The sequence below is a fragment of the Heterocephalus glaber genome, unplaced genomic scaffold (genome assembly GCF_053883595.1).
Source record: "Heterocephalus glaber isolate CG9 unplaced genomic scaffold, H.glaber_assembly_v1.0 deba00000546, whole genome shotgun sequence".
In the NCBI taxonomy this organism is placed as follows: domain Eukaryota; kingdom Metazoa; phylum Chordata; class Mammalia; order Rodentia; family Bathyergidae; genus Heterocephalus; species Heterocephalus glaber.
The window spans coordinates 253,294-275,588 of record NW_028258147.1 but is presented as its reverse complement, the minus strand read 5'-3'; the positions used below and the strand labels follow the sequence as shown (position 1 = coordinate 275,588).

The 22,295-nt window shown below is 52.1% G+C and overlaps 1 protein-coding gene across 6 annotated transcripts in view; it reads right to left on the bottom strand.

Annotated features, from left to right (window-relative positions):
* Positions 1 to 293: 293 nt before the first annotated feature.
* Mindy4 (MINDY lysine 48 deubiquitinase 4) overlaps positions 294 to 22,295 on the bottom strand; it is a 116,504-nt gene continuing 94,502 nt past the window's right edge. For 3 of the 6 annotated variants that reach the window (XM_004856284.3, XM_004856285.3, XM_004856287.3), the window contains 5 exons: positions 19,025 to 19,088; positions 15,865 to 16,026; positions 9,943 to 10,123; positions 9,319 to 9,391; positions 294 to 694 (listed from right to left, as the gene is read on the bottom strand). In XM_004856284.3, coding sequence (XP_004856341.1) covers positions 646 to 694; positions 9,319 to 9,391; positions 9,943 to 10,123; positions 15,865 to 16,026; positions 19,025 to 19,088 — 529 coding nt within the window. In that variant the 3' untranslated portion in view covers positions 294 to 645. The remainder of the gene's footprint in view (positions 695 to 9,318; positions 9,392 to 9,942; positions 10,124 to 15,864; positions 16,027 to 19,024; positions 19,089 to 22,295) is intronic. The other 3 variants (XM_004856286.3, XM_021237569.2, XM_021237565.2) reach the window with 2 other exon arrangements.

Here is a 22,295-nt window from a genome sequence, read left to right as displayed (position 1 = left end):
CATGGGGCCCCCTGAGCAATCCAGTGCTCTGAGAGGCTACCTGGGGCCAGAGGAACCCAGATGCATAGCTTACGAGGTAGCCTGGTGTTGTAGGCCTCTGCTGGTCAAGTGGAAGACAGAAGAGGCCAGGGAACCAGGGACAGAGGTCACTGCCTGTCTGCAGAGCCCCTAGCTAGGAGCTATCCTTGCCTGCAGCTGTCCTGGCTCTGAGGCCCTCCACCACCCCCACCTCACCCCAGAGCAGGCTGCATGCTCCTTTTGGACCAGTAGAACAAAGAAGTCTCCATCTTCAGTGTGGTTTGACTCTTGCTTTACAGAAAACTACCAGAAATAACCAGTGCTCTGGGTCTCCAGGGCCAACCATTTCAGAGACCTTGCCAAGGGTAGGGAATAAAGGAAGGATGCAAACAAAAGGCAGCAGAGTTGGTGGTGGCTTCTTTCCCATCCTTGGCAGTCAGGGTCCGCAGGGAGGCCCCTGTTTCAGCCTTGGTGAACCTGCATAGGAGGAGCAGGAAGGCTCTGCTCAGTTGTAGCAGTGCTGGCTCAGGTGGGGGTGAACTCTTCCTGGAGACTTCCCCCGAGGCCTGGGGCTCAGGGGTCACCCCAGGGATGAGCATGGAGCCATAACCTTAGCTGCATCCAGGGTCACAGGATGGGGTCTGAGCCATTCCAATTCACCGAAGCCCCCTTCCACCTAAGGGCAGAGCAACAGGAGAGTTAGAGCTGTGGGGGCCCACGCGGAAACACTGTCTTCCCCGTGCTCACCAGAAGTCTCATCTCAGACGACTGAGGATTTCCAATTCCATCCTACCCACTCACCCCTCCACATGGACATACAACCCACACACCACCTGCAACAGATACACCAGAACCTTTGATAGCAATGGAGGAGGCAGAGGGGGCAGGTGGTTTATCCATCTGTGCCACGGCTGACCCCGTGCCAGGCCCTCTGTTCGTGTGTGAGTGACCCAGGCATATTTTGGCCCAGCTGCTTTCCAGAGGTGTCTGGTTGTGACCCTTTAGTGATGCCTGTGCAGGACTAAGAAAGTAGATACCCTGAGGTGTCCAAAGTGTGGGAAAAGGACAGTGGCTGAAAAACAATGAAAGATGTGAAGAGATGTACAGGCAGTGCTGGCAAGCAGACATCACAAGGATTCTGGGTTTTTCTCTAAGACCCATGGGGGCCAGTGAAGGGTATGCCAGAGTTTCTAAAAACTGCTTTATACAGCCATAAGAAGCACTGAGTGGAATTAAATTCCAGGGTAAGATACAACTTAACAGTAGCTCCGTTCCAACATAAAAGTTACTATAGATAAGACCATGAAACTTCTTAGCACTTGATTTTAATACATGGTGCTGATTTTGTAAAATGGGAATTGGCAGCAGATGGAGAATTTATGGAAATATTGCAATAGGTATACTCTCTATATCTGTGTTTACTAAGACTGAACTAGAACATGGATGTGGCACATCTTTGTAGCAATGTAGAGTTGGAGACAGATTTATAAATGGTTTCCAAACCTAAGGCTTGGGGAGGGAGCCTACAATCCACTTTGAAAACCTTAAGTTTTTCTTCAGAACTGAAGTCAAAATTCTAACTGCCATGTAGTAATACAAAAGGAAAGCTACCCTGCCTTTAATCGTCTGCCAGCCTGGGAAAGTCTAGTGTCCCTAAATACTGTAATAAAGGATCAAACAGGTTGTCCTGAAGTAACACTGCTGCATCTCTCAGTGGAAGGCCCAGGAACGCCAAGTGGTTCCAGTACAGCTGGTCCCCCTCATCTGTGGGTTCTGTACCCACAGATTCAACCAATCATGGATCGGAACTACAAAACAATGCATCTGTACTGAGCATGTGCATAATTTTTTCTTGTCACTATTCCCTAAACAATACCACACCTATTTATGTAACATTTTATTAGGTATTTTAAGTCACCTAGAGATGATTTAAAGCAGTGATGGCAAACCTTGTAGAGTTGTCAATGACACAAACAGCCCACTGGGGCATGTGTGCTATAGTTTACCAATCATCAATTTAAAGTATAAAGAGGACTAGGTAGGTTATATGCAAATACTATGCTACAGTATTTTATAGAAGGGAGTGGAGCATCCTCAGGATGTGGTATCCTTGGTGATCCTGGAACCAACCCTCTCCAGGTACCAAGGGACAACTGCAGCATATCATCCTAAACCCAACACTCTCCATCTTTGTTACATGAGCATCTCCCACTGATTTTTCTCCTCTTTCCTTTCTCAGGTGTCCGCTCTCTTTCTTCAGCCCTGTGCACTGCTTTGATGGTCTCATCTCTCATTTGAGGGCTGGAAGCAACACCCTTCCAGAAGCAGCAGGATTCGTGCTCAGTCTGATCTTTCAACTAGCTTTCCTGTTGGTTACAGCCAAATTCCTGGTAGCTGTAAAGACTATATCTTCCCTTGTTGCATATTTTCTATACTTCACACTATTTCATGTCCCTTCAAAGAAGCAAGGTGATTTCTTGATATTTGGAGACAAAATTTTAATGTCAATGCTGTGCATCTTGCTCCCATAGAAATGTTCGGTGCAGAAGATGGTGTTTGCATACAGCGCATTTGGGAACAATTAATATCACATTCTCCTCCTCACTCCATCCAGGGCACTGTGAGGACACATCTCCCACAGCCAGGGGGGAATGTATGAATGTCAGGTTCATCACAGTCTTGACAGAAGACACGGCTCTGCCTGCTGCTGTGCACCCCAATCAACAGCTGGAGACTGTTATCTATACACGAGTGCTGACTTGTATCCTCTTGTTAAAATGCTCTGCACCAAGGCTGAAATGGGTAGATGCTGGAAAACTTGCTGAGCCATGATTGTTTTTAGGGGACTCTTTTTAAAATTATCTTTGTGTTCCTTTCAGTGTTATGTGTTGATAGTCAGTAATATTCAGAGATCTTACCCAGGTGGGGTTGTGTGGCCCTTGAGCAATCAGTCTTTCCTTCCGGCATGCAAGGCTGGGAATACTACTTCCCTACCTGACCCCTGGTTCCTTAGATCTTTCAGGGCACAAGTGCTCAGAGACAGATCTGGATATTCAAAAGTATCTGCATATATTTTTAAAAAGAAATCTTTTCCCAGCCTAATGTGTGGCAAGAGATGCATGATAACACTCATCGGCAAGCACTGCCTGTCTTCACTGTCAAATGTCATCGTGTGTGTTGGAAAGAGCAGCATCACTCATTCCATTGGACATGAAATAATTAAGCGATTCTGTGGGCTCCGGGTGCTTTAACCAGACAATTAGACTCTTTCTCAAGCTTCTGCGTGTCAGGCTGATCAGATGTTTTGGGGTTGAGCCACTTTGATGGAATGTATCCGCATCACACACTCATCTTCACTGCTTGATTAAGAGACACTGAGACTCTGTTTGGAGACAACTTGACATGCCATGGAGAAGTTAGTCTGCTCCTAGTTGATGACTGTTGGTACTATTTGAAATTGGAGTCTGATGCTGTCCCAGGGGAGCTAATATAGGTCTGACCAGCAGAAAAAATGTTCACTACTCTGACTTACACAACTGAGGAGAGACTGGAAGTAAGACAATCTGGGAAGGCAACCTGCTGATCCCTGGTTCCTTGGGGCTGGTCCGGTCAATGCAGTGACCAGGTAAATAGTATATGAGCCATCTACAGCAATGTAATGCAGTGTTTAATGGGGCCTGCCATGCTGTTTCACATTTTCAATTTTTTTCTCCCTTTGTTGTCTTTGCAGTTTTGAAATATATAATTTAAAAAGCTTTTCTTGTTGTATTAAGATTTTGGGTAAGCCCCAAAGTCTTGGGTGTTATGAACACTCTTGACTTCAGGTCCCCAAGGGGCAGCAGAAGGGAGAGCAACATTCTTGCCCTCAGCCTGGTCTCCAGGTCCTTACCACCTAGTCTTTACCTTCCCCATTCTCACAGGCAAGCCCACGTTCCTCCCATGATCCCCGATTTACAAACTTCCCAGATCTTGGCAGAAATGGAGTTTGGCTTCAGTGCAGGAGTGAGTCACACCCACCAGCTGCTAGACAACATCCATATCAGTACCAATCTCTAAGCCTCCCTGTCATGCTATCTGATTTGTGCTAGATTCTGAGGCTATTTACAGTGGTAACTTACTGGCCCATCCCAGCAAACAGGTGCAAAAAGGGAGATGCACCAGAGGGAGGCAATTTGTAATGATGGTAGAAAATCAGAGACAGTTTTAAAAATGAAAGGGCTGAGATAGAACGGGTGTTGTTCTGAATGTCTGAGTCAATTATGAGGATGAGTGAAAAGAGCTCTGTGTATGCAACCAACAGCAATTAGTGATGGTGGCGATGAGAGCAAGGAAATGGAAAGGCTTCTGAGGGCGCAGTGGGAGAGGCAGCATCAAAGCCCTGGGCTCACTCCCCAGCACTAACTCAGGAACAGCCAGCAGCCTGACAGCTTAGGCACCTTTGGCATTTGGGACTGGCTAAGTCTTCGTTGTGGGGGGGGTGTCTTTTGCACTGCAGGAGGTTTAGCACCCTCTTCCTGGTGCTGACAACTAAAAATGTCTCTGCCAAATATCCCCGGGAGTGTAAAATCATCCCACTGGCTTAGAGGTTGAGCTGGCTGAAAATATCTGGTCCTTGGAGCCCAAAGTCAACCCTGACGTCATGGAGAGACCCACATCATGGCCTCAAACAGAGCCTGCTCCTCACCCGGGGCGATCACTGCAACTGCTGGATCACTCCCTACTTCAACAGATTTGCAAGGCTGAGGAACCTGCTTTATTTCATGGTGGAAAGGCGTCCCCTACCTGTGGTCTTAGCTTTGCTGTGCTCTCCATCCTCCTGCCCTGCCCACCCTCCTTCAGAATCAGATCTGGGGTTCCTCCTGGCAGAAGTGGTGTCCGGCTGCCAGGCTGTCTGAGGGCCCCTTAACACCTGGGCCAGGCTCCGAGCAGAGCTGGTGTCCCCTGTCATTTGGGGACTGTGGCATGAGGATGCCCCTCGATAATAGCTGCTCCCCTGGACACCTGCTCTGGAGCCCACTGCCCTCTCACGCACCCATCAGGGAAGCCTCGTTCTCCAGTCACACTTCACTCTCCTTCCCTTTGAACAAGTGGTTATGAACCCCTGCCCGTGGCCATGGTCACTGTCTCTTGACCCCAACTCTCCACTCCCCTCTGGACCCTTACCCTATTTGCCATCACCCGAGTCTTCCACTGTCCCCTATACCACACTCCTTGTGTTCCCCAAAGGAGAGGGACTGCTTTCTGCAGCTCTTTTTTTGATCTTACAATAGCTCAGGGAAAGGATGGTGATACTCAGGTGATGTATGGGGAAAACTAGGCCAGGAGCAGAATCCACACATGACAACCACAGAGCGAAGTCAGGGATGTGGATCGGTAGCAGATCACCAGGTGGGCATGCTTGGTGTGGGCAGGGAGGTGGTGGAGACATCATGGATGAGAGGCATCATGATCAAGGAGCCCCGGCAAGGGTGCCAGCAGGAAATGTGGGAGAGGGGGTTCCTGAGGGAGGGGATACCATTGAGAGAGGTGGGCACTCTGTCCCAGGCCCCCGAAGGCACTCATCCCAGCTGGAATTGCATTTTTAATTTTTGGTCTGGGACTCCGAACAGAAACATGTGGGCCCAGCTCCAGGCCTGGTTCTGAGCTCTTTCCTCTTCTCTCTGGATGGCTGACAAGTCTTTCATTTTCTCACTCCAGCTAGGCTGGAAGCATGGGAGGGGTCACTGTGTGTGTCCTGTGTGGAAATGACCCAAGATGGGTCTGCTTTGGCTGACATGGTTAGAGAACTCGACAGGGGAGGGAAGGGGAGCAGACCCCGAAGCCCTGACACAGAAACAGTAACAAAAGACTCTCTGAGGCCGAGATGTTCATCACCCCAAAAAGTAAGGACAACACAGGAACCTGGGGATGGTTCCAATTAGGATGCTCTTCTCTGAAGGCAAAACTCAGTCTGGGCTTGTGCAATGTCTCTATGGCAACAGAGCCAGGTGTCAGGAAGTCACACTGTCTTCTCAGTGACCTTCCTCTGGGCTGGGACAGTGAGGGCCTAAGCTGCTCATGACTGGAGGTATTGCTGGGGAAGAGCTCCATTCTGGAGACACCCCCACGCCTCTCTGTAAAAGAAGGGGCCACACCAAGTGGTGTTCCTGCACCTTTCTGTGGACTCAGGCAAGGTGCCAGCTGGCCAGATGTGTGGTGTGGCCTCTGCTGGGTCAGTGTGAGCCAGGGCTTCTTGCAGGGCAGCAGAGCTAGGCCAAGGGTAGGTGGTGTATCTTCCCCTGGATTAGAACAGGGTTGATTCTGAACTTGGTTTCTATTTGATCGTAAAGTCTCTGAGAATGGGAACTAGTTCTTATCTAGTTGTTGCTTCCATAAAGTTCAGCTCAGGATTTCATGAGAATAGACGTGGTGGGAGGGAAAACCCATCTGTCCACCAGGTAGCAATCCAGCCACCCAGACCATCTAGCAAGATGGACAGGACAGCATGAGCATTTAGCCGAATCTCACCCAGTGCCTGGAATCAAACTCTGCCTGGGGAATGACCTGAGCGTAGCCATGCACCAGGCAGCATGACTCACCCTGGCCCCTAGCCACAGCACCCAGACACAAGACCATTCCAGCAGGTCCTCCCCGTGACCTCGAAGGCCCCTTTCCCAAGTCACTCCTTTGAGCTGTTTGAGAATCTGGGATGAAGACAAAGATGCAAAGCCTTTGTAATCCAATCCCTTGGAGTAGGATTCCAGGGGGCTATGCCTGCTGTTTCCCATTACAGGGCTATGTTATCTGATGAGGAGAGGGGAACGGACACAGCAAGCCCACACTTCCTTCATCCACTCAGCTTTTCTGGGAATAACACTGGGAAAGTCCTACCACGTTAGCTGGCCAGGCAGCCCCACTGTGGGGGTGGGGGAATGGGCCAGTAGAATGGGCAAAAGACTGGGCTTTGGAGGAAAGCCCCTAGCCCAGCGTGTCAAGCAGGGTGGACACTGGAAGGTCACAGCCTCACTTGATAACTGACTCCCACAAGGTAGACATGGTGGGAATGAGAAGGAGGAGGCCTGACCCTCTGCAGTCATCAGATCAGCTCCTCCAAGTGTGGCCCTAGGATCAGCAGCACCAACAGCTCTAAGGACTTCTTATTAAGATAAAACCAGGCCCTGCCCTGGATGCCTTGCAGCAGGAGCCCTGGGTGGCCAAAGACCTGTGTTCTGACACATTCTCCAGAGCATCTGGATATCCCTGAAGCTTGAAGACCCTTGCACTGGAGCAAGCCATAAACAGGCATGGGCTCTCCCAGCTCTCTCCTGCTCTCTCGGGGAGCTGGCCAGGGTCTGGGGCATAGTTCCCAGGCCTGCTGTCCCAAAGCCCATGTGCTCCCCACAAGCCCTGTGAGACACTGCTGGGGATGCCAGGGTTCAGCCCAGGGCAGGGCAGGCCCCAGCCTAGACATCTGTCCCCAGACCCTCGGCTCACTCCCTGAGGCAAGCCGCCTCTCCAGCTTCCCCCATCACCTGTCATCTGCCACATGGAGTGGGGAGGGAGGCCCTGTGAGACAGTGGCAGCTGACAGAAGAGCCCCGAGTGCACCCTCCAGGAGTCTGGTCTGAGCTCCCTGTCATGCTGGTTCTGGGTAGCGGGCTGCCTCCTAGATAGGCCAGAGCCCAAAGTCAAACACCTGCCAACTGGGCCTGTACTTCGGAAGTCCAACTGGGCCCCATGCTGGGAGGAACTTTGAGTCCTGAGATAGAATGATTTTCTGGGGAAAACCTCGTTCCCTACCCACAGTGAACAGTGGGGGAGTCAGGGGTAGCCCTGGGAGGGCCCCAGAGGCACAGAGCCAGATGAAGGCCCTAGCGAAGGCCCCAGGGCCCAGAGGAGGCTGAGCCTGTACCCAGGGTGTGGTCCGAGCCCTGTAGGGCCCTGCAGGAAGGATGCTGCGTTGCCTCCGTGCTGTGCTACACCAGGTGCCACGGCTGGTGTCACCTCCCTTCCCTACTGCGGCCCTTCTCTCATCACCTGGAATGAGTGGCCCTTTGTACATGAAAGTCAGCGGCCTGCATGTGCCCTTAATCCCCTGATGAAAACAGTCCCAACACATGACCCTGCAGGAACGCTGCGTCCCTGCGGGGGAGGGCAGTGAACAGACAGGAACAGGGATGGGGGGTGCAGTGAGGCTGTCTGGACTCCCTCCCACTCCCCTGCCTCAGTGGTCTTTCTCAGCCCATTCCAGGGCTCGCCCGCCTGCAGGTGGGCAGTGGACCTGGGCCCAGCTATGCCTTCTGGATCTCAGGGAGTTGGAACTGGGCCTGGGCGGGCATCCACAGCCCCACCTGGCCCCAGTCCCTTCACAGGCAGGAAAATGGAGATTCCGCCTCAGGCCAACCCAATCCCGAGTAGCTGAGTGGCTCACGATGAGAGCTAAGGTAGCAGAGTGGGTGGTCAGGTCCCAGCATTCCTCAAGATCCCTGGGAGCTAGGAACTGCCACTGCCCCATTTTGCAAATGACAAAGGGAGGTACGAGTAGATGAAGTCCAATGGCTCACAGCAGAGCCGGGGTTCGGCCTGAGCAGCACCCAGGCTCATAGTTGTTGCAACTTTGACTGCTGCCCTGGAGGAAGGGAAGAGAATCCCAGTTTCTTGCCTCCCCAGGCCGTCCTCTTCTACCACCGGCAATGCTGTGGCCTTCAGGGGGTCACCAGCCAGGCTTGGAGCTGCGTTCCTGACAGTGACACCCTCCCAGCCCTGCGGAGTGTGGCCCTAGCCTGGGGCCCAATGGGGAACTCTGAGGGAAGTGGGCTCTGGCTCCCCCAGGGAGGCTGGTGGGCTTCCCCTCTCCCCACCAGCTTCTGAGGGCTACACCTCTGCTGAGTGTTCAGGGTGGCCAAGGCATCCCCTCTGCCTCTACTCCACACAGAGGGTGCTGTTGCTCCCACCATGACCTCCCGCTTCATCTTGGCTTGGCCAGCCTTCCTGCCTTCCAGTGCTGCTGCAGCTTCCAGTTCCCACCAAGCCAGCAGTGTCCCTCCTTTCAGCCCAACAGCACTCAACACACAGGTTGCTGGACAGGGCACAGCACACCCTGCGGTGGGGACATCCCAGAGCTGTGAGGCACACACCACATGGGCCACAGTGAAGATGGGGAAACTGCCTTCTGCAGGAGCCCCAGGTGCAGTATCGCCTCATCACAACCCTTGGGATGGAGGCTCCAGGACCCCATCCTCTTCCTGCAGGCCAATACCCCCCTGCCCCACATCCCGGCCATTCAGGGTGAGATTCTCAAGCCAGAGCTGGCCCGACTCACTTGGTCCTGATGCAGAGTTCCAGAGGAGGGATGAGGTCCTTGCCACTGTCCTCAGGGATGGTCCGGGTGGTGTCTGGGAAAGAGAGCAGCACACGTGTCATCCCGGGGCTCTGCACTCACCTGGGGTCAGCACAGTGCCCACAAGTCCTGCCCCCCCCACCCCAGAACCTGTCCCTCATTTCCATCTCAACTGGACCCACCCCCACTCCCAGCCACAGAGTCTCACTCGGATAATTCACTGTCTCTCATCTTCAGCCTCTGTCCCACTCCTGTGCCCTGCTTCTGCTACCACCATACTCTTTCTAAAAACACATCTGACCTCAGCACTCCGCTGCTCCAAAACCTTTCATGGCTCCCTATTACCTGAAGAATAAATCTAAACATGTCAGCCCAAGTTTTCAGGGCTCTTGCCATGTGTTAATTTCACTTTACACCCTTGAGACCGATAGGAGCTCTGGGGTCATTCTAGGACCCCTCCTCCAGGATGCCCTGCAAACATTGCTCTCTGACCACCGGGTCCTGATATTGGAGTCTATGTTGTCCTCTGGCTTGCTGAGAGGGCAGATGAAGGCTGGGGTCTGGGGGCCTGGAGACTCCCTGAGGATTGAGCTGGGGGTGGCGCACCAACAGTCAGCCGGATCTCCTCCTGCTGGTTGGCCAGGCCGTCATAGTAGTACAGGTCAAAGAGCCGCTCAGCCCTCCAATCGGAGAGGAGCTCAGGCTTCGGGCTGAAGAGGACGCTGAAGTGGCTCTCGCTGCACACCACCCAGATGGGGAACTTTGGGGTCTTCAGGAAGCAGCCGACCTGGAGGATGGAAGGGCCTGATGAACCTGCTGTCCAGAGGCAAGAGCTGCCCTGCCCACCCGGGGCTCCCAGCTCCCTTCCTGCACATACCTGGATCCCAGGCATCACCTCGGCTTCCCCTACTCACCCAATTGTTCCTAGAGAGACCCATGCCACGTCCACAATCCCCTCACCCTGGCCCCTCTCCTCAGGTCTGCTATGCTTCTCACCTGGACCAGGGCAAGACTTCTCATGGGGTTCTTGTGTGCCCACCCTAACCCGCTTATCTAGGCCTTTGCATTCTCTGTCCATGGTATGGAGTCTCCTTCCCCTGGAGAGCCACAACACCTAAACTGTCTAATCCAGTTCCCAGGGCACTTGGCAGCTGCCCCATGGACCACAGCACCACGGCACATCCCCTGCTCATGACACCCATGACCTCAGCCCCAAGAGCCCAGGGTATACAGCAGTGCTGCATGGAAGCCCTTGTGAACAAATGGGGCCTTGAACTAGAGCTGCGCCTTGAAGACAGGTAGGACTGGGGACCACAGACAGCTAGGAGGGAAGGGGCAGGTGAGCAGCCTGGGGTGATGAGAGGAATAAATGAATAGGTGGAGAAATGAAGGGCACAGTGGGGCATTCAACAGAAGGAGCGAGGAAGGAGAGGGTGGGGCAGCATCCAGGTAAGGAGCAGGAACTTCTTCTGAGGAGGGATTCTCCGAAAAGTTCAGAGCCCCAGATCCTGTGTGTGAGGATGTTTGGGGAAGATGATCCTACAGACTAGGCACCAGGGGCCTCAGTACGCTGCCACCATTCAGCTTGTGATGGAGAGAAGGCTCACCCAGGGGCCCCGAATGCCAGGTCAGTTCTGCCCCTCAAACCTGGCCTGCTCTATACGCTCTCCCCATGTGCCCCACAAGTCCCCTGGGCAGCATCTCTCCCCACCAGGGGCCCTGGTTTACACAGCTATATACGTGCCATGGGCCAGGCTGATTCTGGCCTAATCCCCACCAGCCCCAGGGAGATGTTTGCACGCTCAGGTATTTGCAGCCACTGCCTGTGGATTAAGGAAAGAATGGGAATTATTTTTCCAGTGGGCATACTTTCTCCAGGGCCTATCCCAGAAGAGTGGCCCGGCTCAGAATGTCCCGAGAGAGACCCTCCCTTGAGAGTGGGCTCCTCTAGCAGGCCAGCGGGAGGACCATCTTTACAATGGGCTCATCACTTTCTTATTATTCACGGGCTCTCTTGCCTCACCCCACTGGGGCCCTCGCCAGCCCCGAGTGATTTCAAGTGTGATTCAGGGCTTACTCTTTTTGAGGTGTGAGGCACTTTGATGTCTGAAAGGACGGGGCTGGAGGTGCCTAACCTCGTGGCACACTTGGCTTCATTCTCTGCCCCAAAGAGGTTTTTCTGGGGATGTCCCTGCCTGTGACAGAGAGCCTTGTGGCAGCAAAAGAGCCTTGAAGCCAGCCGGGGAGCAGGCCTGCACACAATCAACAACCCTGGATTTTCCAACAGAGGGACACAAGGGCAGCAGGCCATATATAAATAACGTAACAATCGAGAGATTAAGGCGGCGGCAGGCGGGGGGGAAGCTGCCCAGGGAGTTTATAAATGAATTCTCTCATTCAGGAGCCCCTTCCAAGTGAGTGACATTTTCCAGAGACAAAACTCACTTCCTTTGGACTCCTAAGCAACCAAAGGCTTGGGATGAGGGGGGCTGGAGGCTGCATTCCCTCAGCACAATCCAGGCCTCCTCCAGATCAGGACCACCCCACACGACCAGGGATGGATGGCTTTTCAGTGGTGAGGCTTAATCTGCAGGGCTTGTGAGTGACCTGCAGCTGGCCTGGACTGCCAAGTCAGGAGTGCTTGTTTACATAAATCAGTGTTTTGCTGCAGACAGTTACGGTCTTGTCTATGAGGGCAACACTCAGCATGATTGATACTTCGTCCCCTGCACCATGCTAGGCAGTGGAGACACAACCCTGAAGGGAGTGAGAAGAGTCTTGGACTGCTGGGACTTCCCAGGTTAACAGGGATGACAGAGAGTCTTCAAACAAATACACCGGTACTGCACTCAGTTGAATGCATCATGTGTTTTTGCTCACCATTGTTTTGTTTTGTTTTGTATCACTCAGAAAGACAAAAAGTGGACAAAGTCCGCTGGAATAATGCATTGCAATTTCAGAAATGTTCAAATGGAAAATTTGCGCCTTAAAAGTAATGAGATGTGCTACTTAAATGAAGAAGCAGTAGACGAAGGAAAGAAAATTTGAGTGGAGACTGACAAGGTAGGGAGGGGACCTCAAGAAGAGGGTCCTGCTTAGAATGACGAAGAAGGCAGGAAAAGCAGGGCCTGTGACAGGCAGATCATGTGCAAAGGCCCAGAGGGAGAGCTCAAGAGGAAATAAGTGTCTGAAGCCTAGTCCCTAAGGGGGCGGAGTGGGGGAATCAGGTGAGAGGGGAAAGCAGGGACAGGTCTGGGAGGGCCTTATGGAGCTCAGGGAGTTTGGGATTTTACTCTCTGTGTTAGTTTGCTTAGGCTGCCAAATAAATACCACAGAGTGGGAGGCTTAAACAGCATTAATGATTGGCTCCCAGTGGTGGAGCCCGGAAATATGTGATCAAGGTGCCATTCTGTTACTCCTTGCCTCCTCCTGGGCTTGTGGACACCGTCTTCCCCCTGTGTTGTTACATGGTCCTCCTCCAATGTGTGCCTGTGTCCTAATCTCCTCTTCCCATGATGATGCAGGTCATTTGGATTAAGGGCATCCTAGTGACCCCATTCTTTCTTTTTTTTAGGTACTGGGGATCAAACTTGGGACTTTGCGCTTGTGAGGCAGGCGGCAGAACCACTGAGATAAATCCCCGGCCCTTTCTAGTGACCCCATTCTGACTTAATCACCTCCTCAAATACCCTGTCTCCAAATATAGTCACATCTGGAAGTACTGAGGCCTTGGACTTCACATATGAAACTTAAGGGAACACAATTCGGCTCATAACATTCTCAGGACTAGAAAAGCACTAGCTTGAGTAAGTGGATGGACGGTAGCATTTGCTGGGCTGGGGATGATCAAGGAGGATGGGCTTTCTGGAGACCTCTGTCAAGCTCAGTTTCCCTCTGGGTGCCTTCAGGAAGACAGCAATAAACATGGCTTGCAGATCATAGGAGAAGCTCTGGGGACAGGAAGCACCCTGTCCTTTCCTGGTCCCTCAGCACCCTCACCAGCACAGCTTGGGAACTTGGCCTTCCAGCTGTGGTCTGCAGCACACTCCGACCCTCACTGGGGACTCTCGCCTTGAGCAAACTCTGGAGTGCAGGAAAGGAGGTAGAAGTTACTTGGGCAAGATTAGCCCAGGGGGGATCACATGTGCACAGGACACAGCCAGACTGAGGCAGGAGGCCAGTTTCATACAGCAAGGAGCATGTTTCTCTGGTCCAGAGTTTCCTGTTTGCCGCAGGCACATCCTGAGTGTAGGCCATCTGAGAAGCTCATCTATAGATAGGACATCCCATCCCTGATCACCTACACACTCATTGAGAGCCTTGGGACCTGGCTTCTGGCCAAAGGCTGCAGTGAGAAGCCTGGAGACAGGCTGTGAGCAAGAAGCAAACCTGGGGCCTCTCCTATGTCTGCAGCGGGATCAAGATCCAAGCTGCTCCAAATGCAAGCTCTTCCCTCAATGGAGCATGACACGCCAGACCACAGCAGGGATGCTAGCTCTGAGTCCACGTCTGGGTTGGGTGCTGAACCTGTCTAGGGCCCTAGATCCAATGTGTCTAACCATGCAGGGAACTAGGTACTCAGGGATGGAAGGGACAGCAGGTGATGTTAAAGAAGGGGAGCACTTTTTCTTGGCTTCCAGGCCCTTCCTTAGCCTTCAGGGGAAAGAGAGGCCAAGGCCCAGCCTTCAGTGGGCTTGTGAGAGGGAAAGTGGCATCAGAGCTTTTTCCTTAGCAAACATGGGCTGTGAGGCAGAGGACAGCATCCTCTTCCTGCAAGGAGACAACCAAGCCCAGGCCATAGCCAAGCCTAGGCCAGCAAAGGGGGCTATGGCTGCTCAGATCCAAGGACTCCAAGAGGGGAACATAGCTGTGGGGCCTCAAATTCTTCATCAGTCATTTTATTCCAGGGGAAGGATGACCTCCACTCATCTTCACATCAATTACCCTCCACTGACCGAAGGAAAATAGTTTATGTTTGATCAATACCTTGGACACAAGAATGAAATCAGGGCTCATGGGAAGCCTGGGAAGCCTACAAGCCAGGCCCAGGTTCCCTTTTTCAGCCCATGGAATTTCAGGCTGAAGGCTTTTGGAGCTCACCCAGGGCCTTATGGTCAAGAGACTTGGCGCTCCTCACCGGCCATGTGGCCACGTTCCTGGGTTCCCTTCTGATGCTGGCACAACATGGGCGAGGGAAGCAGCCCTCGCTTTCCCTAATCTTTGGAACCCACACACCTGCACTGCATGAACCATGGGTACTGTCCTGAGAGGGAATATGGGGATGGGGCTGCACCCCAAGGTCCAAGAGCAAGGGACAGCACATGTGGCCATGTGGGAAGGATGAGAAGAAAATACCAGACCCTTCTCATTCTCCAAATCCACTCACCCAGTGATCTCTAGTTGCCCAATCAGGTGAGTGTGTCCTGGCTCTGGAACACAGGGTGAATGAAGCCTCATCAAAGCCTTCCAACAATCTGTACATGGTTAGCCACCACAGAAAAAGCTCTCACTCTGCCACTCAGGACAATGCTTTCCATATAATCAATCACAAAACAGCAGACTCCCTGGACCAAAAGCGAGGCCCAGAGAAGGTTCTATGGCAGCTTAGACAGGCAGTCAGGGTCCATGCGTCCCCAACCAGCCTGCCTCAGCCCCTGCTCATGCTCCCCAGAGGTACAGCTACCATGTCCTACCCAGCTCTACTTGGAAGACTTGCCCTTCCTGAGACCCCAGCTGCACTGAGGAGGAGGCAGAGGGACCATGCCCACAAAACATACAAAGTCAGTCCCATCAGGAATTGAATTGTGTTCCCACGGAGAACATATAATCTCCCAGTCCTCTGAATGGGACCATATTTGGATATAAGGTTATTGCAGATGGGATTAGCTAAGCTGAGGTCATCCTGGAGTAGGGTGGGCCCTTCCTTCAGTCAGGTCCTCAGAAGACAAGGAGACACACAAAGAGAAAATGGCATGTGACAAAGGAGGCCAGAACTAGGGTGATGCACGAATAAGTCAAGGAACACCAAGATGCCAGAACATGCCAAAGGCCAGAAGAGATAAGTAAGAACGCTCTCTGTGGGATTCAGAGGAGCCTGGCCCCAGGTGACTCCAAGATCTCAGACTTCTAGCCTCTAGGATTGCAAGAGAATGGATTTCTGTTGTTTTAAGCGACTACATTGAAGGCCTAAGACCTCTAGTCCCTGCTCTGGGGTAAAAAGGCCCTCCTGAGCCAATACACACGCACACACACACACACACCCAGATACAGCCACTCTGACCCACAATCACACCATAAGTCCCTACAAGTCCTTTTTTGACCATCTTCCCCCAGGATCCTCTCATCAACAGGCTTCAGTCTGAATTACAAGTCTGTATTCGAAGGCAAGGAAGCCACCCTTCTCCCCATGGTTTGGGCTGAACCTGAGCTCCGGCCAGCTCTGGGAAGAGGAATCCAACCTTCCTTCCCCTGGAGGTCCCTCAGGGAGCCAGGCTCCTCGGGGTCTGGAGACTGTGACCCTGTGGGTACCTGGCACACACTGTAGTGCTCAAAGAGGGATAAGAAACCAATGTCACTTTGGGCCGAAATGCCTCGGAGGAGTGTGATGTTTCCATTCCCAGAATCCAGCTCCACCACATCGTTGAAAACATTGGATACAGCTCTCCCAGTCAGCAGCAGATTGACAAGTTCCTGTTGATGAGAGAAGGGGAAGGCCATGGCAAGTTTGACCCAGCTGCAAAAGGGTGGAGAGGACACTGGGAAGACAGAAAAGGGTGGGGACGGAAGAAGGCAAGGATGGAGGGAGGCAGAAGCCAGAGGCACTGAAACTTCGTTTTCCCACAAGCCCCAAGGGAAAGTTGCCAGCTTCTCTCATCAAAGCAATTGCAGGCACTCACTGGTCTTTATTCCACAAGCATTCATGGAGTAGCAACTGTATACAGGACCCTGTCCTAGGCCCCAGGTTATCACAAGGACCTTGGGGTGGGTGACACATGGCTCCATGCTCAGTTCCAGGGTAGGGGGGTCAGGTATGTGGCAGTGAGGCTGAAGTGCACTGTAGGATGTGTCTGGATCTCTAAAAATGTGCACAGAGACCATTCCAGGGTCTAGAGGGATGCAAAGTCACACATGACTAGGAGACAGTCGGACAGGCTTTGCGAAGTTCTGAGTCTTGAAGGGTGGTTTACTTTTTTAAAGTAGCTTTCAATTGCAAAATAACTTTATACTCAATAGAAGTTGTAAAAATAGTACAGAGAGTTCCTGTGTACTCTTCACCCAGCTTTTCAAAAAAATAACATCTCACAGGACCAGAATACGTGCTCAAAACCAGGAAACAGTCATGCTCAGCACCAGCCGCACTCCAGGCTTCTCTCAGTTCTTACCGGGGACAACAGTGGGCTTTAACGGAGGAAGGAGCCTGGAGAAATGTACTGTGGGGAATGGAGGGCAGGAAGAGCAGAACAGAGAGGGGACAGAAAGTCCACTTCTTCTTGCCATGGAAGTAGGCATTTGGGACCCCACGGCTCATGCATGCCACACTCCCGACAATGCAACAAGAAAGCGACCTTGCAACCTGGAGCTGGTGCCGCATGGAGCTCAGCACTTCTCTGGCAGCTCCTTCACCTGTGACACTTCTATGAGAGGAACATCTATGTCAGGGGCCTTCCTTATGCTGGGCAGCCCTGGTCCAGCCTCCTGTTAGGACTGGAGAAATCAAGCCTGCAGATGAGAAAGGACTTCCCTGGCTACACAGCCACTGAGGATCAGAGCTGAACCTCCACTCACATCTTCTGGCTCCAGACATCTTTCTGGGTTTCCTTCCTAATTCTCATTCCCTTCTTACATTCACAGCAGCCTCTGGTTGGACACAGATTCAAGATGAAGCATGGTGGCCTCTGAAGGTCTGCTGCCCCACTGGGGAAGGATTCCTGTGAGCCTAGCCCTAGCACTCAGATAGCAGGTTCCTCTGTGTCATCCACCTCACCAGAGACTGGTACTGCCTGTGAAATAAGCCCATGGGAATGGCCAAAGCTGCCCTTTCCCCAGCATACGCTTGGAGGGCAGAGTTGATGGAAGAGTCTTCCTTTGAACTGTGAAAACAATGTCCAGGGTCAATAAATTCTTCTGTTAACACCAATACCCCTGCCCCAGTGACAATAAAAGAGGCCTCTGATGATGGCCGACAAAGGGCCCCCATTAGAGGGGGTCACTGTGTCTTTGCAGAGGAAATGAGAGAAAAGTTTGGAGGAAATAGCTGCTCTAAGATACGGCACCTCAGGGGCAGTGGAACTAAAAACGGTATAGCCTTTTCAAAGGGGGCTTGAGTTTTTCCATTTGGTTTTTTAAATGAAAAAAGCCCTATTCCTCCATCTGGGTGCATCTAGGACCTTCCTCCTTGCAGGAGACCTTCTTGAGATAGGGAAAAGAGGCACCAGGCATCTCTCCCTCTTAGATGCAAAATTACACATCAGCAAACTTAGCCATCACCTAGGCCCTTGCTTGTGTGGTCCTTGGACCGGCAATGTTGACCTTCTAGAATGGCCTGTTAGAAATTCAGGATCTCAGCCCCTAGCCCAGAACCCCCGAATCTGAACCTATTCAAATGGAATTGTGTGCACAACACACCAAAGCATAAGCAGCTCTGGTCCAGAACAAATCCTTCTTCTACAAATGAGGAAAAGCCCAGGGAGGGGAAGAAGATGGCCCAGCTCCTTCTCTGAGTGCAACAGAGAGCAAGTCTTAAATCCAGTCCCCTCCCCCCCAGAAAAAAAAAGAAAAATCCAGTCCCACTCTCTGGCCTGATGTCCTCTTCCCCTCACTTGATGGTCACTCATCCCTGAGAACATAATGCCCTGTCCTCTACAAAGGGAAGCTTCCCTGGGGCAGAAAGTTTCTCAGAGTGAGATCATGGCCACCTCAGGCAGCAAGAAGAGTGATGGCTCGCTCAACTCTCTCCCAGGAAGGTGAGAAGCAGCCAAGGCTTCATTCCTTTGTGGGTGTCCCACAAGCCACAGGTCTGGAGCTTGCTTCTGCATAGGACTTGGTGGGTCTCCAGAGCTGGGCACATGTGAGCCAAGACCCTAGGACACCTGGGTCCTTAACTGGTCCAGAAGACTGAGTTTGGTTGCCTGTCTGTACCGAGGGTCAGATTTCACTGTGGTCCACCTGGCTGCTCTGGGAGGCCTTCCCATGCCGGAAAAGGACTGGATAGAAGTCAAGGCTGGGATTTTCCCCCAGGTCTCAATGATGATGGACAAGCAACTATGCTCAGGGTCTCTTGAGCCCCTTGATGAGGGGGGTCCCTTTGTAAAGATGCAGAAGGGACAGTGGTTGTAAAGACAATGCTCCATGCCAACATAAAGACTGTGGTGACCAATGTTCCCAATTGGACCCAGGGTTCCCAGATGCTACCACACCCCCTGCAGTCAGGACTCCAGATGGTGCAGAGCTTGGATCTGCATTCCACCTATTCTGCATCCTGCATCCCATATGGCTCCAAGCACAGAGATCGGCATTTGGCAAGTACTCCAGAAACAGAGGATAAACTCTGCCATCTTTCTAGTGCTCCTTGACAGCAAAGCCCAGTAGGGTGGACATGGAAAGATGCCTAGAGAGGTTGTTGGAGGACAGGGAGAGAGGAGGGACAGAGGAAAAGAAGAACAGCCTGGCTGCCCCACAGCACCCCAACCTGTGTGCAGTATCCATGTGCTCCAATCAGGTGACTGGTGGGGACGTCGAAGTCTTGGCGGACACTGGCAAACACAAAAAGAAGTAGCATTAGTAAGCCTCTGCCTGACCTTAGCCACCTGGGCAAACCTTGCCAATGACCAAGGGCTTCCCTCAGGATTCCCTATTTGGTGGGACCTTGATGCTTCAGTGTTCTATGCTTTCTGAGGAGGAGGCTCCGACCCCCAAAGGAATAGGGACTGGAGCCCTGGCCTGCTCAAGTTAAAAGCACTGCATTCTCTGGGCAATAGCCTCCACTCTGGCCTCCCTGGCCTCTGGCCACACCAGATACGGTGAGTGGAGGGACACATGGCACAACAGAAAGGCCCTTGGGCTGGAAATCCAGTGTCCTGAACTCACATCCCACCTGCTGCTATTAATGGTGAGGGCAGGTCATCCTCTCCCGTCTCTGGACCCCAGTCCACTGGTCTTTTGAATGGGAAGAATGCACTTTAATGTCTGCTACGGTTTGACCGAATCTTGGAAGGGTTCAAGTGTTGAAATTTAATCCCCATCATGAAGTGGTAAGATGTCTGTGAAGTGGTAAGAATCTGACTATGGTATTTGGAGAAGGGACCTTCAGGAGGTGACGGGTTAAGTACGATCATCATAGTGCCTCTATAAAAAGAGATCAAGACCAGAAGAGTCACGCATGTGCCCCTAGGGTCTTGCCATATGATACCTTGCATCTCCTCAGGACCCTGCCAGCAAGAAGGCCATCACTAGATGTGGGCCTTCAACTTTGGACCTCTAGAATCATGGGCCAAAATAAACTCTTTTTGTCACAACTTACTGACAACAGAAAATGGACTAATACAGCATCCTTGACTTCTAAAAACGTAGCCAATGCCCCCTGATCACAGTGTCTGTTCCAGGTACCATACATGCATCACACCTTAAGACCTGGGATGAAACTGAGGCTCAGAGAAGGGGCTGTCTGCCCAAGGGCACTCAGGGCTGGTAAGAGATCCTACCCACCAGCTTCCAAGCCTGGCCCACCTTCTCCTACCCATCTATCCTGCCACTGAGTCACCACCCTCGAAATGGGGGCCTCAAATGGCACAAGATGAAAAGCCTCTTTACCAAAAGAAATTCCTCAAATTCAAAGAAATAGGCTTTAGGGCTGTGCAGTGCTAGGGACAGAACATTTCGGAGTCCCAGATAATGGGGACCCTGTCACCTGGGAGGGGTGGGGAGATGAACACTAGGTGCAACAAGGCCTCCCTGAGCCTGAAAACCCTCCTCAGCTAGATAATCCACCATCAGGACACTGTTCCTGTCAGCTACCCCAAAGTCAATCCCACCAGGAAACTAAAGTCTTCTTGCATGCAGAGCCATATAACCAGCAAGCAGCAAAGATGCTACTATCTACTGACTGAGCACAGCAAACAATTTCAATCCTCCAGGCCCAGGGAATTGGGAATTACTATCTTTGTGTTATACATGTGGAAAGAAGCTCAGAGGAGTGGCCGCTGGGGTCTGGGTTAAGCATGCCCTGGGGGCTGCCACTCACCTAGCACTGTGCCCAGGGCCTGGTCTGCTTCCTTCACCACCCCTAAAGTGTGCACTGCACAGCACCCAGGACTAGGAAGGGTTTAGCAATCAGAACACTCACATTTCCTTTTGGTGCAAGAGAAGGGGAACTTGGTCTCAATTTACCCATTAAATCAAAGACCTGCTGTAAACTCACAAAGCCAAAAACACTTGCCCTGGTCTTGTATCCTTCCCAGACCAGTTTAAGAATTCAAGCCCTGTCATACATGTAAGGAAAATGCTTTCCTGTGGTTTTTAAAACCAAACAGGGAAGGTTAATGGTCCACCTGAGATGGGATGGGAGGACCATCTCTGGGGCCTGCAGAGAGCCACAAAGGCTTAGGGTCCTCTGGGAAGGCCTGCAGGATTCATCCCTAGACAGCCCAGCAGGCCTGGGAAGGAGCCAGTGGGGGTGACTCACAGAAGAGCACAGCACTTGGCTGGCACTTGCTCAGGCAGAAGAATTGATGGAAATGTTCTTCACAGCACATATAAGCATCTTCTGATGAGAAGAAAATAACCTCAAAGCAGTCTTGAGTGGACTGATAAGGATCACTGGCCACGAGCCACCCAAAGATTTCAGAAGCAGCCTGATCTTCATAAGCTCGTAGCCGCGTGTTCACCCCATGGGCTTGGGAGCCTGCGTCAGCCGTGAGCAGAGGGACAAGCAGACAGGACAATGGGAGGAAATGGTAATTGCATCCTTAGGTGCAAACATGATGGGAAATTTAGAAGCATGCTTGGATCTTAAAAGGGATGACCATCTGTATTTCACATTAGCGCACTTGGGAGACGACAAGGAGCAGCTTATGGCTTAAGAGATTTACAACTTTGGCAAGTTGAGATCCCCAGACCTCCCCACCAGGGGAGGTCCCTTGGGGCTGGCTGTGAGTCCTTGGGCAGAGAAACACTCACAGCCTCTGCTCTGCTCTGCCCAGAGAAAGTCGGTTTACTCAGGTTGGCCTAGAACCCAACTAGAGCCTCACTCTGCTGTGGGACTGCAAAACCCCCTTCCGTGGGCCTCAGTCTCCCTTCTGGAACATGAGGGTCTTGGGCAAGATGAGAGGTGTTTGGGCTGGATTATGTCTCTCAATTTATATTAGGTTAAAATGGGCTGTTAGGGAGGGTCCCAATCTAACCAGACTGGTGTCCTTATAAGTGGAGGAAATTTGGGCACACAAATGGACACTAGGGATGTGCACATACAGAGGAAAGGCCACGTGAGGACACAGCAAGAAGCAATCTGTAAGCCCAGGAGAGCAACCTTGGTGCTTTGATCTTGGCTCTCCGGCCTCCAGAGCTGTGAGAAGTGTCTGTGTCAAGCTGCCCACTCTGTGGCCCTTTACTGTGACCAACCTAGGAATCTGGAACGAGCAACTTCCAACATTGTTTTAGACTCAGAGCCCTTCTTTAAAGGAAGCCTTGTATGTGGAACTTATCTGCTTCATGAAGCCCAGCTGCTCCAGCTGTGGGTAGCCACTGGATCTGCCCCATCTTTGTCTCCCTCCACCAGCCTTTGTGGCCTCTCAGGGAGCCCTGGGCTCCCAGAGCACAGAGTATCCTTGGAGCAGAGGTTGAAGCTGGGGAAGGGGCTCCCGAACTCTGGGTTTCTGAGTCACAGCCACGACAGCCCCTTCCCAAGGACCAAATTACCCATCCAATCTAGTAGGAAGGTTGTCCTTTCCACAGTTCTCCTGGGG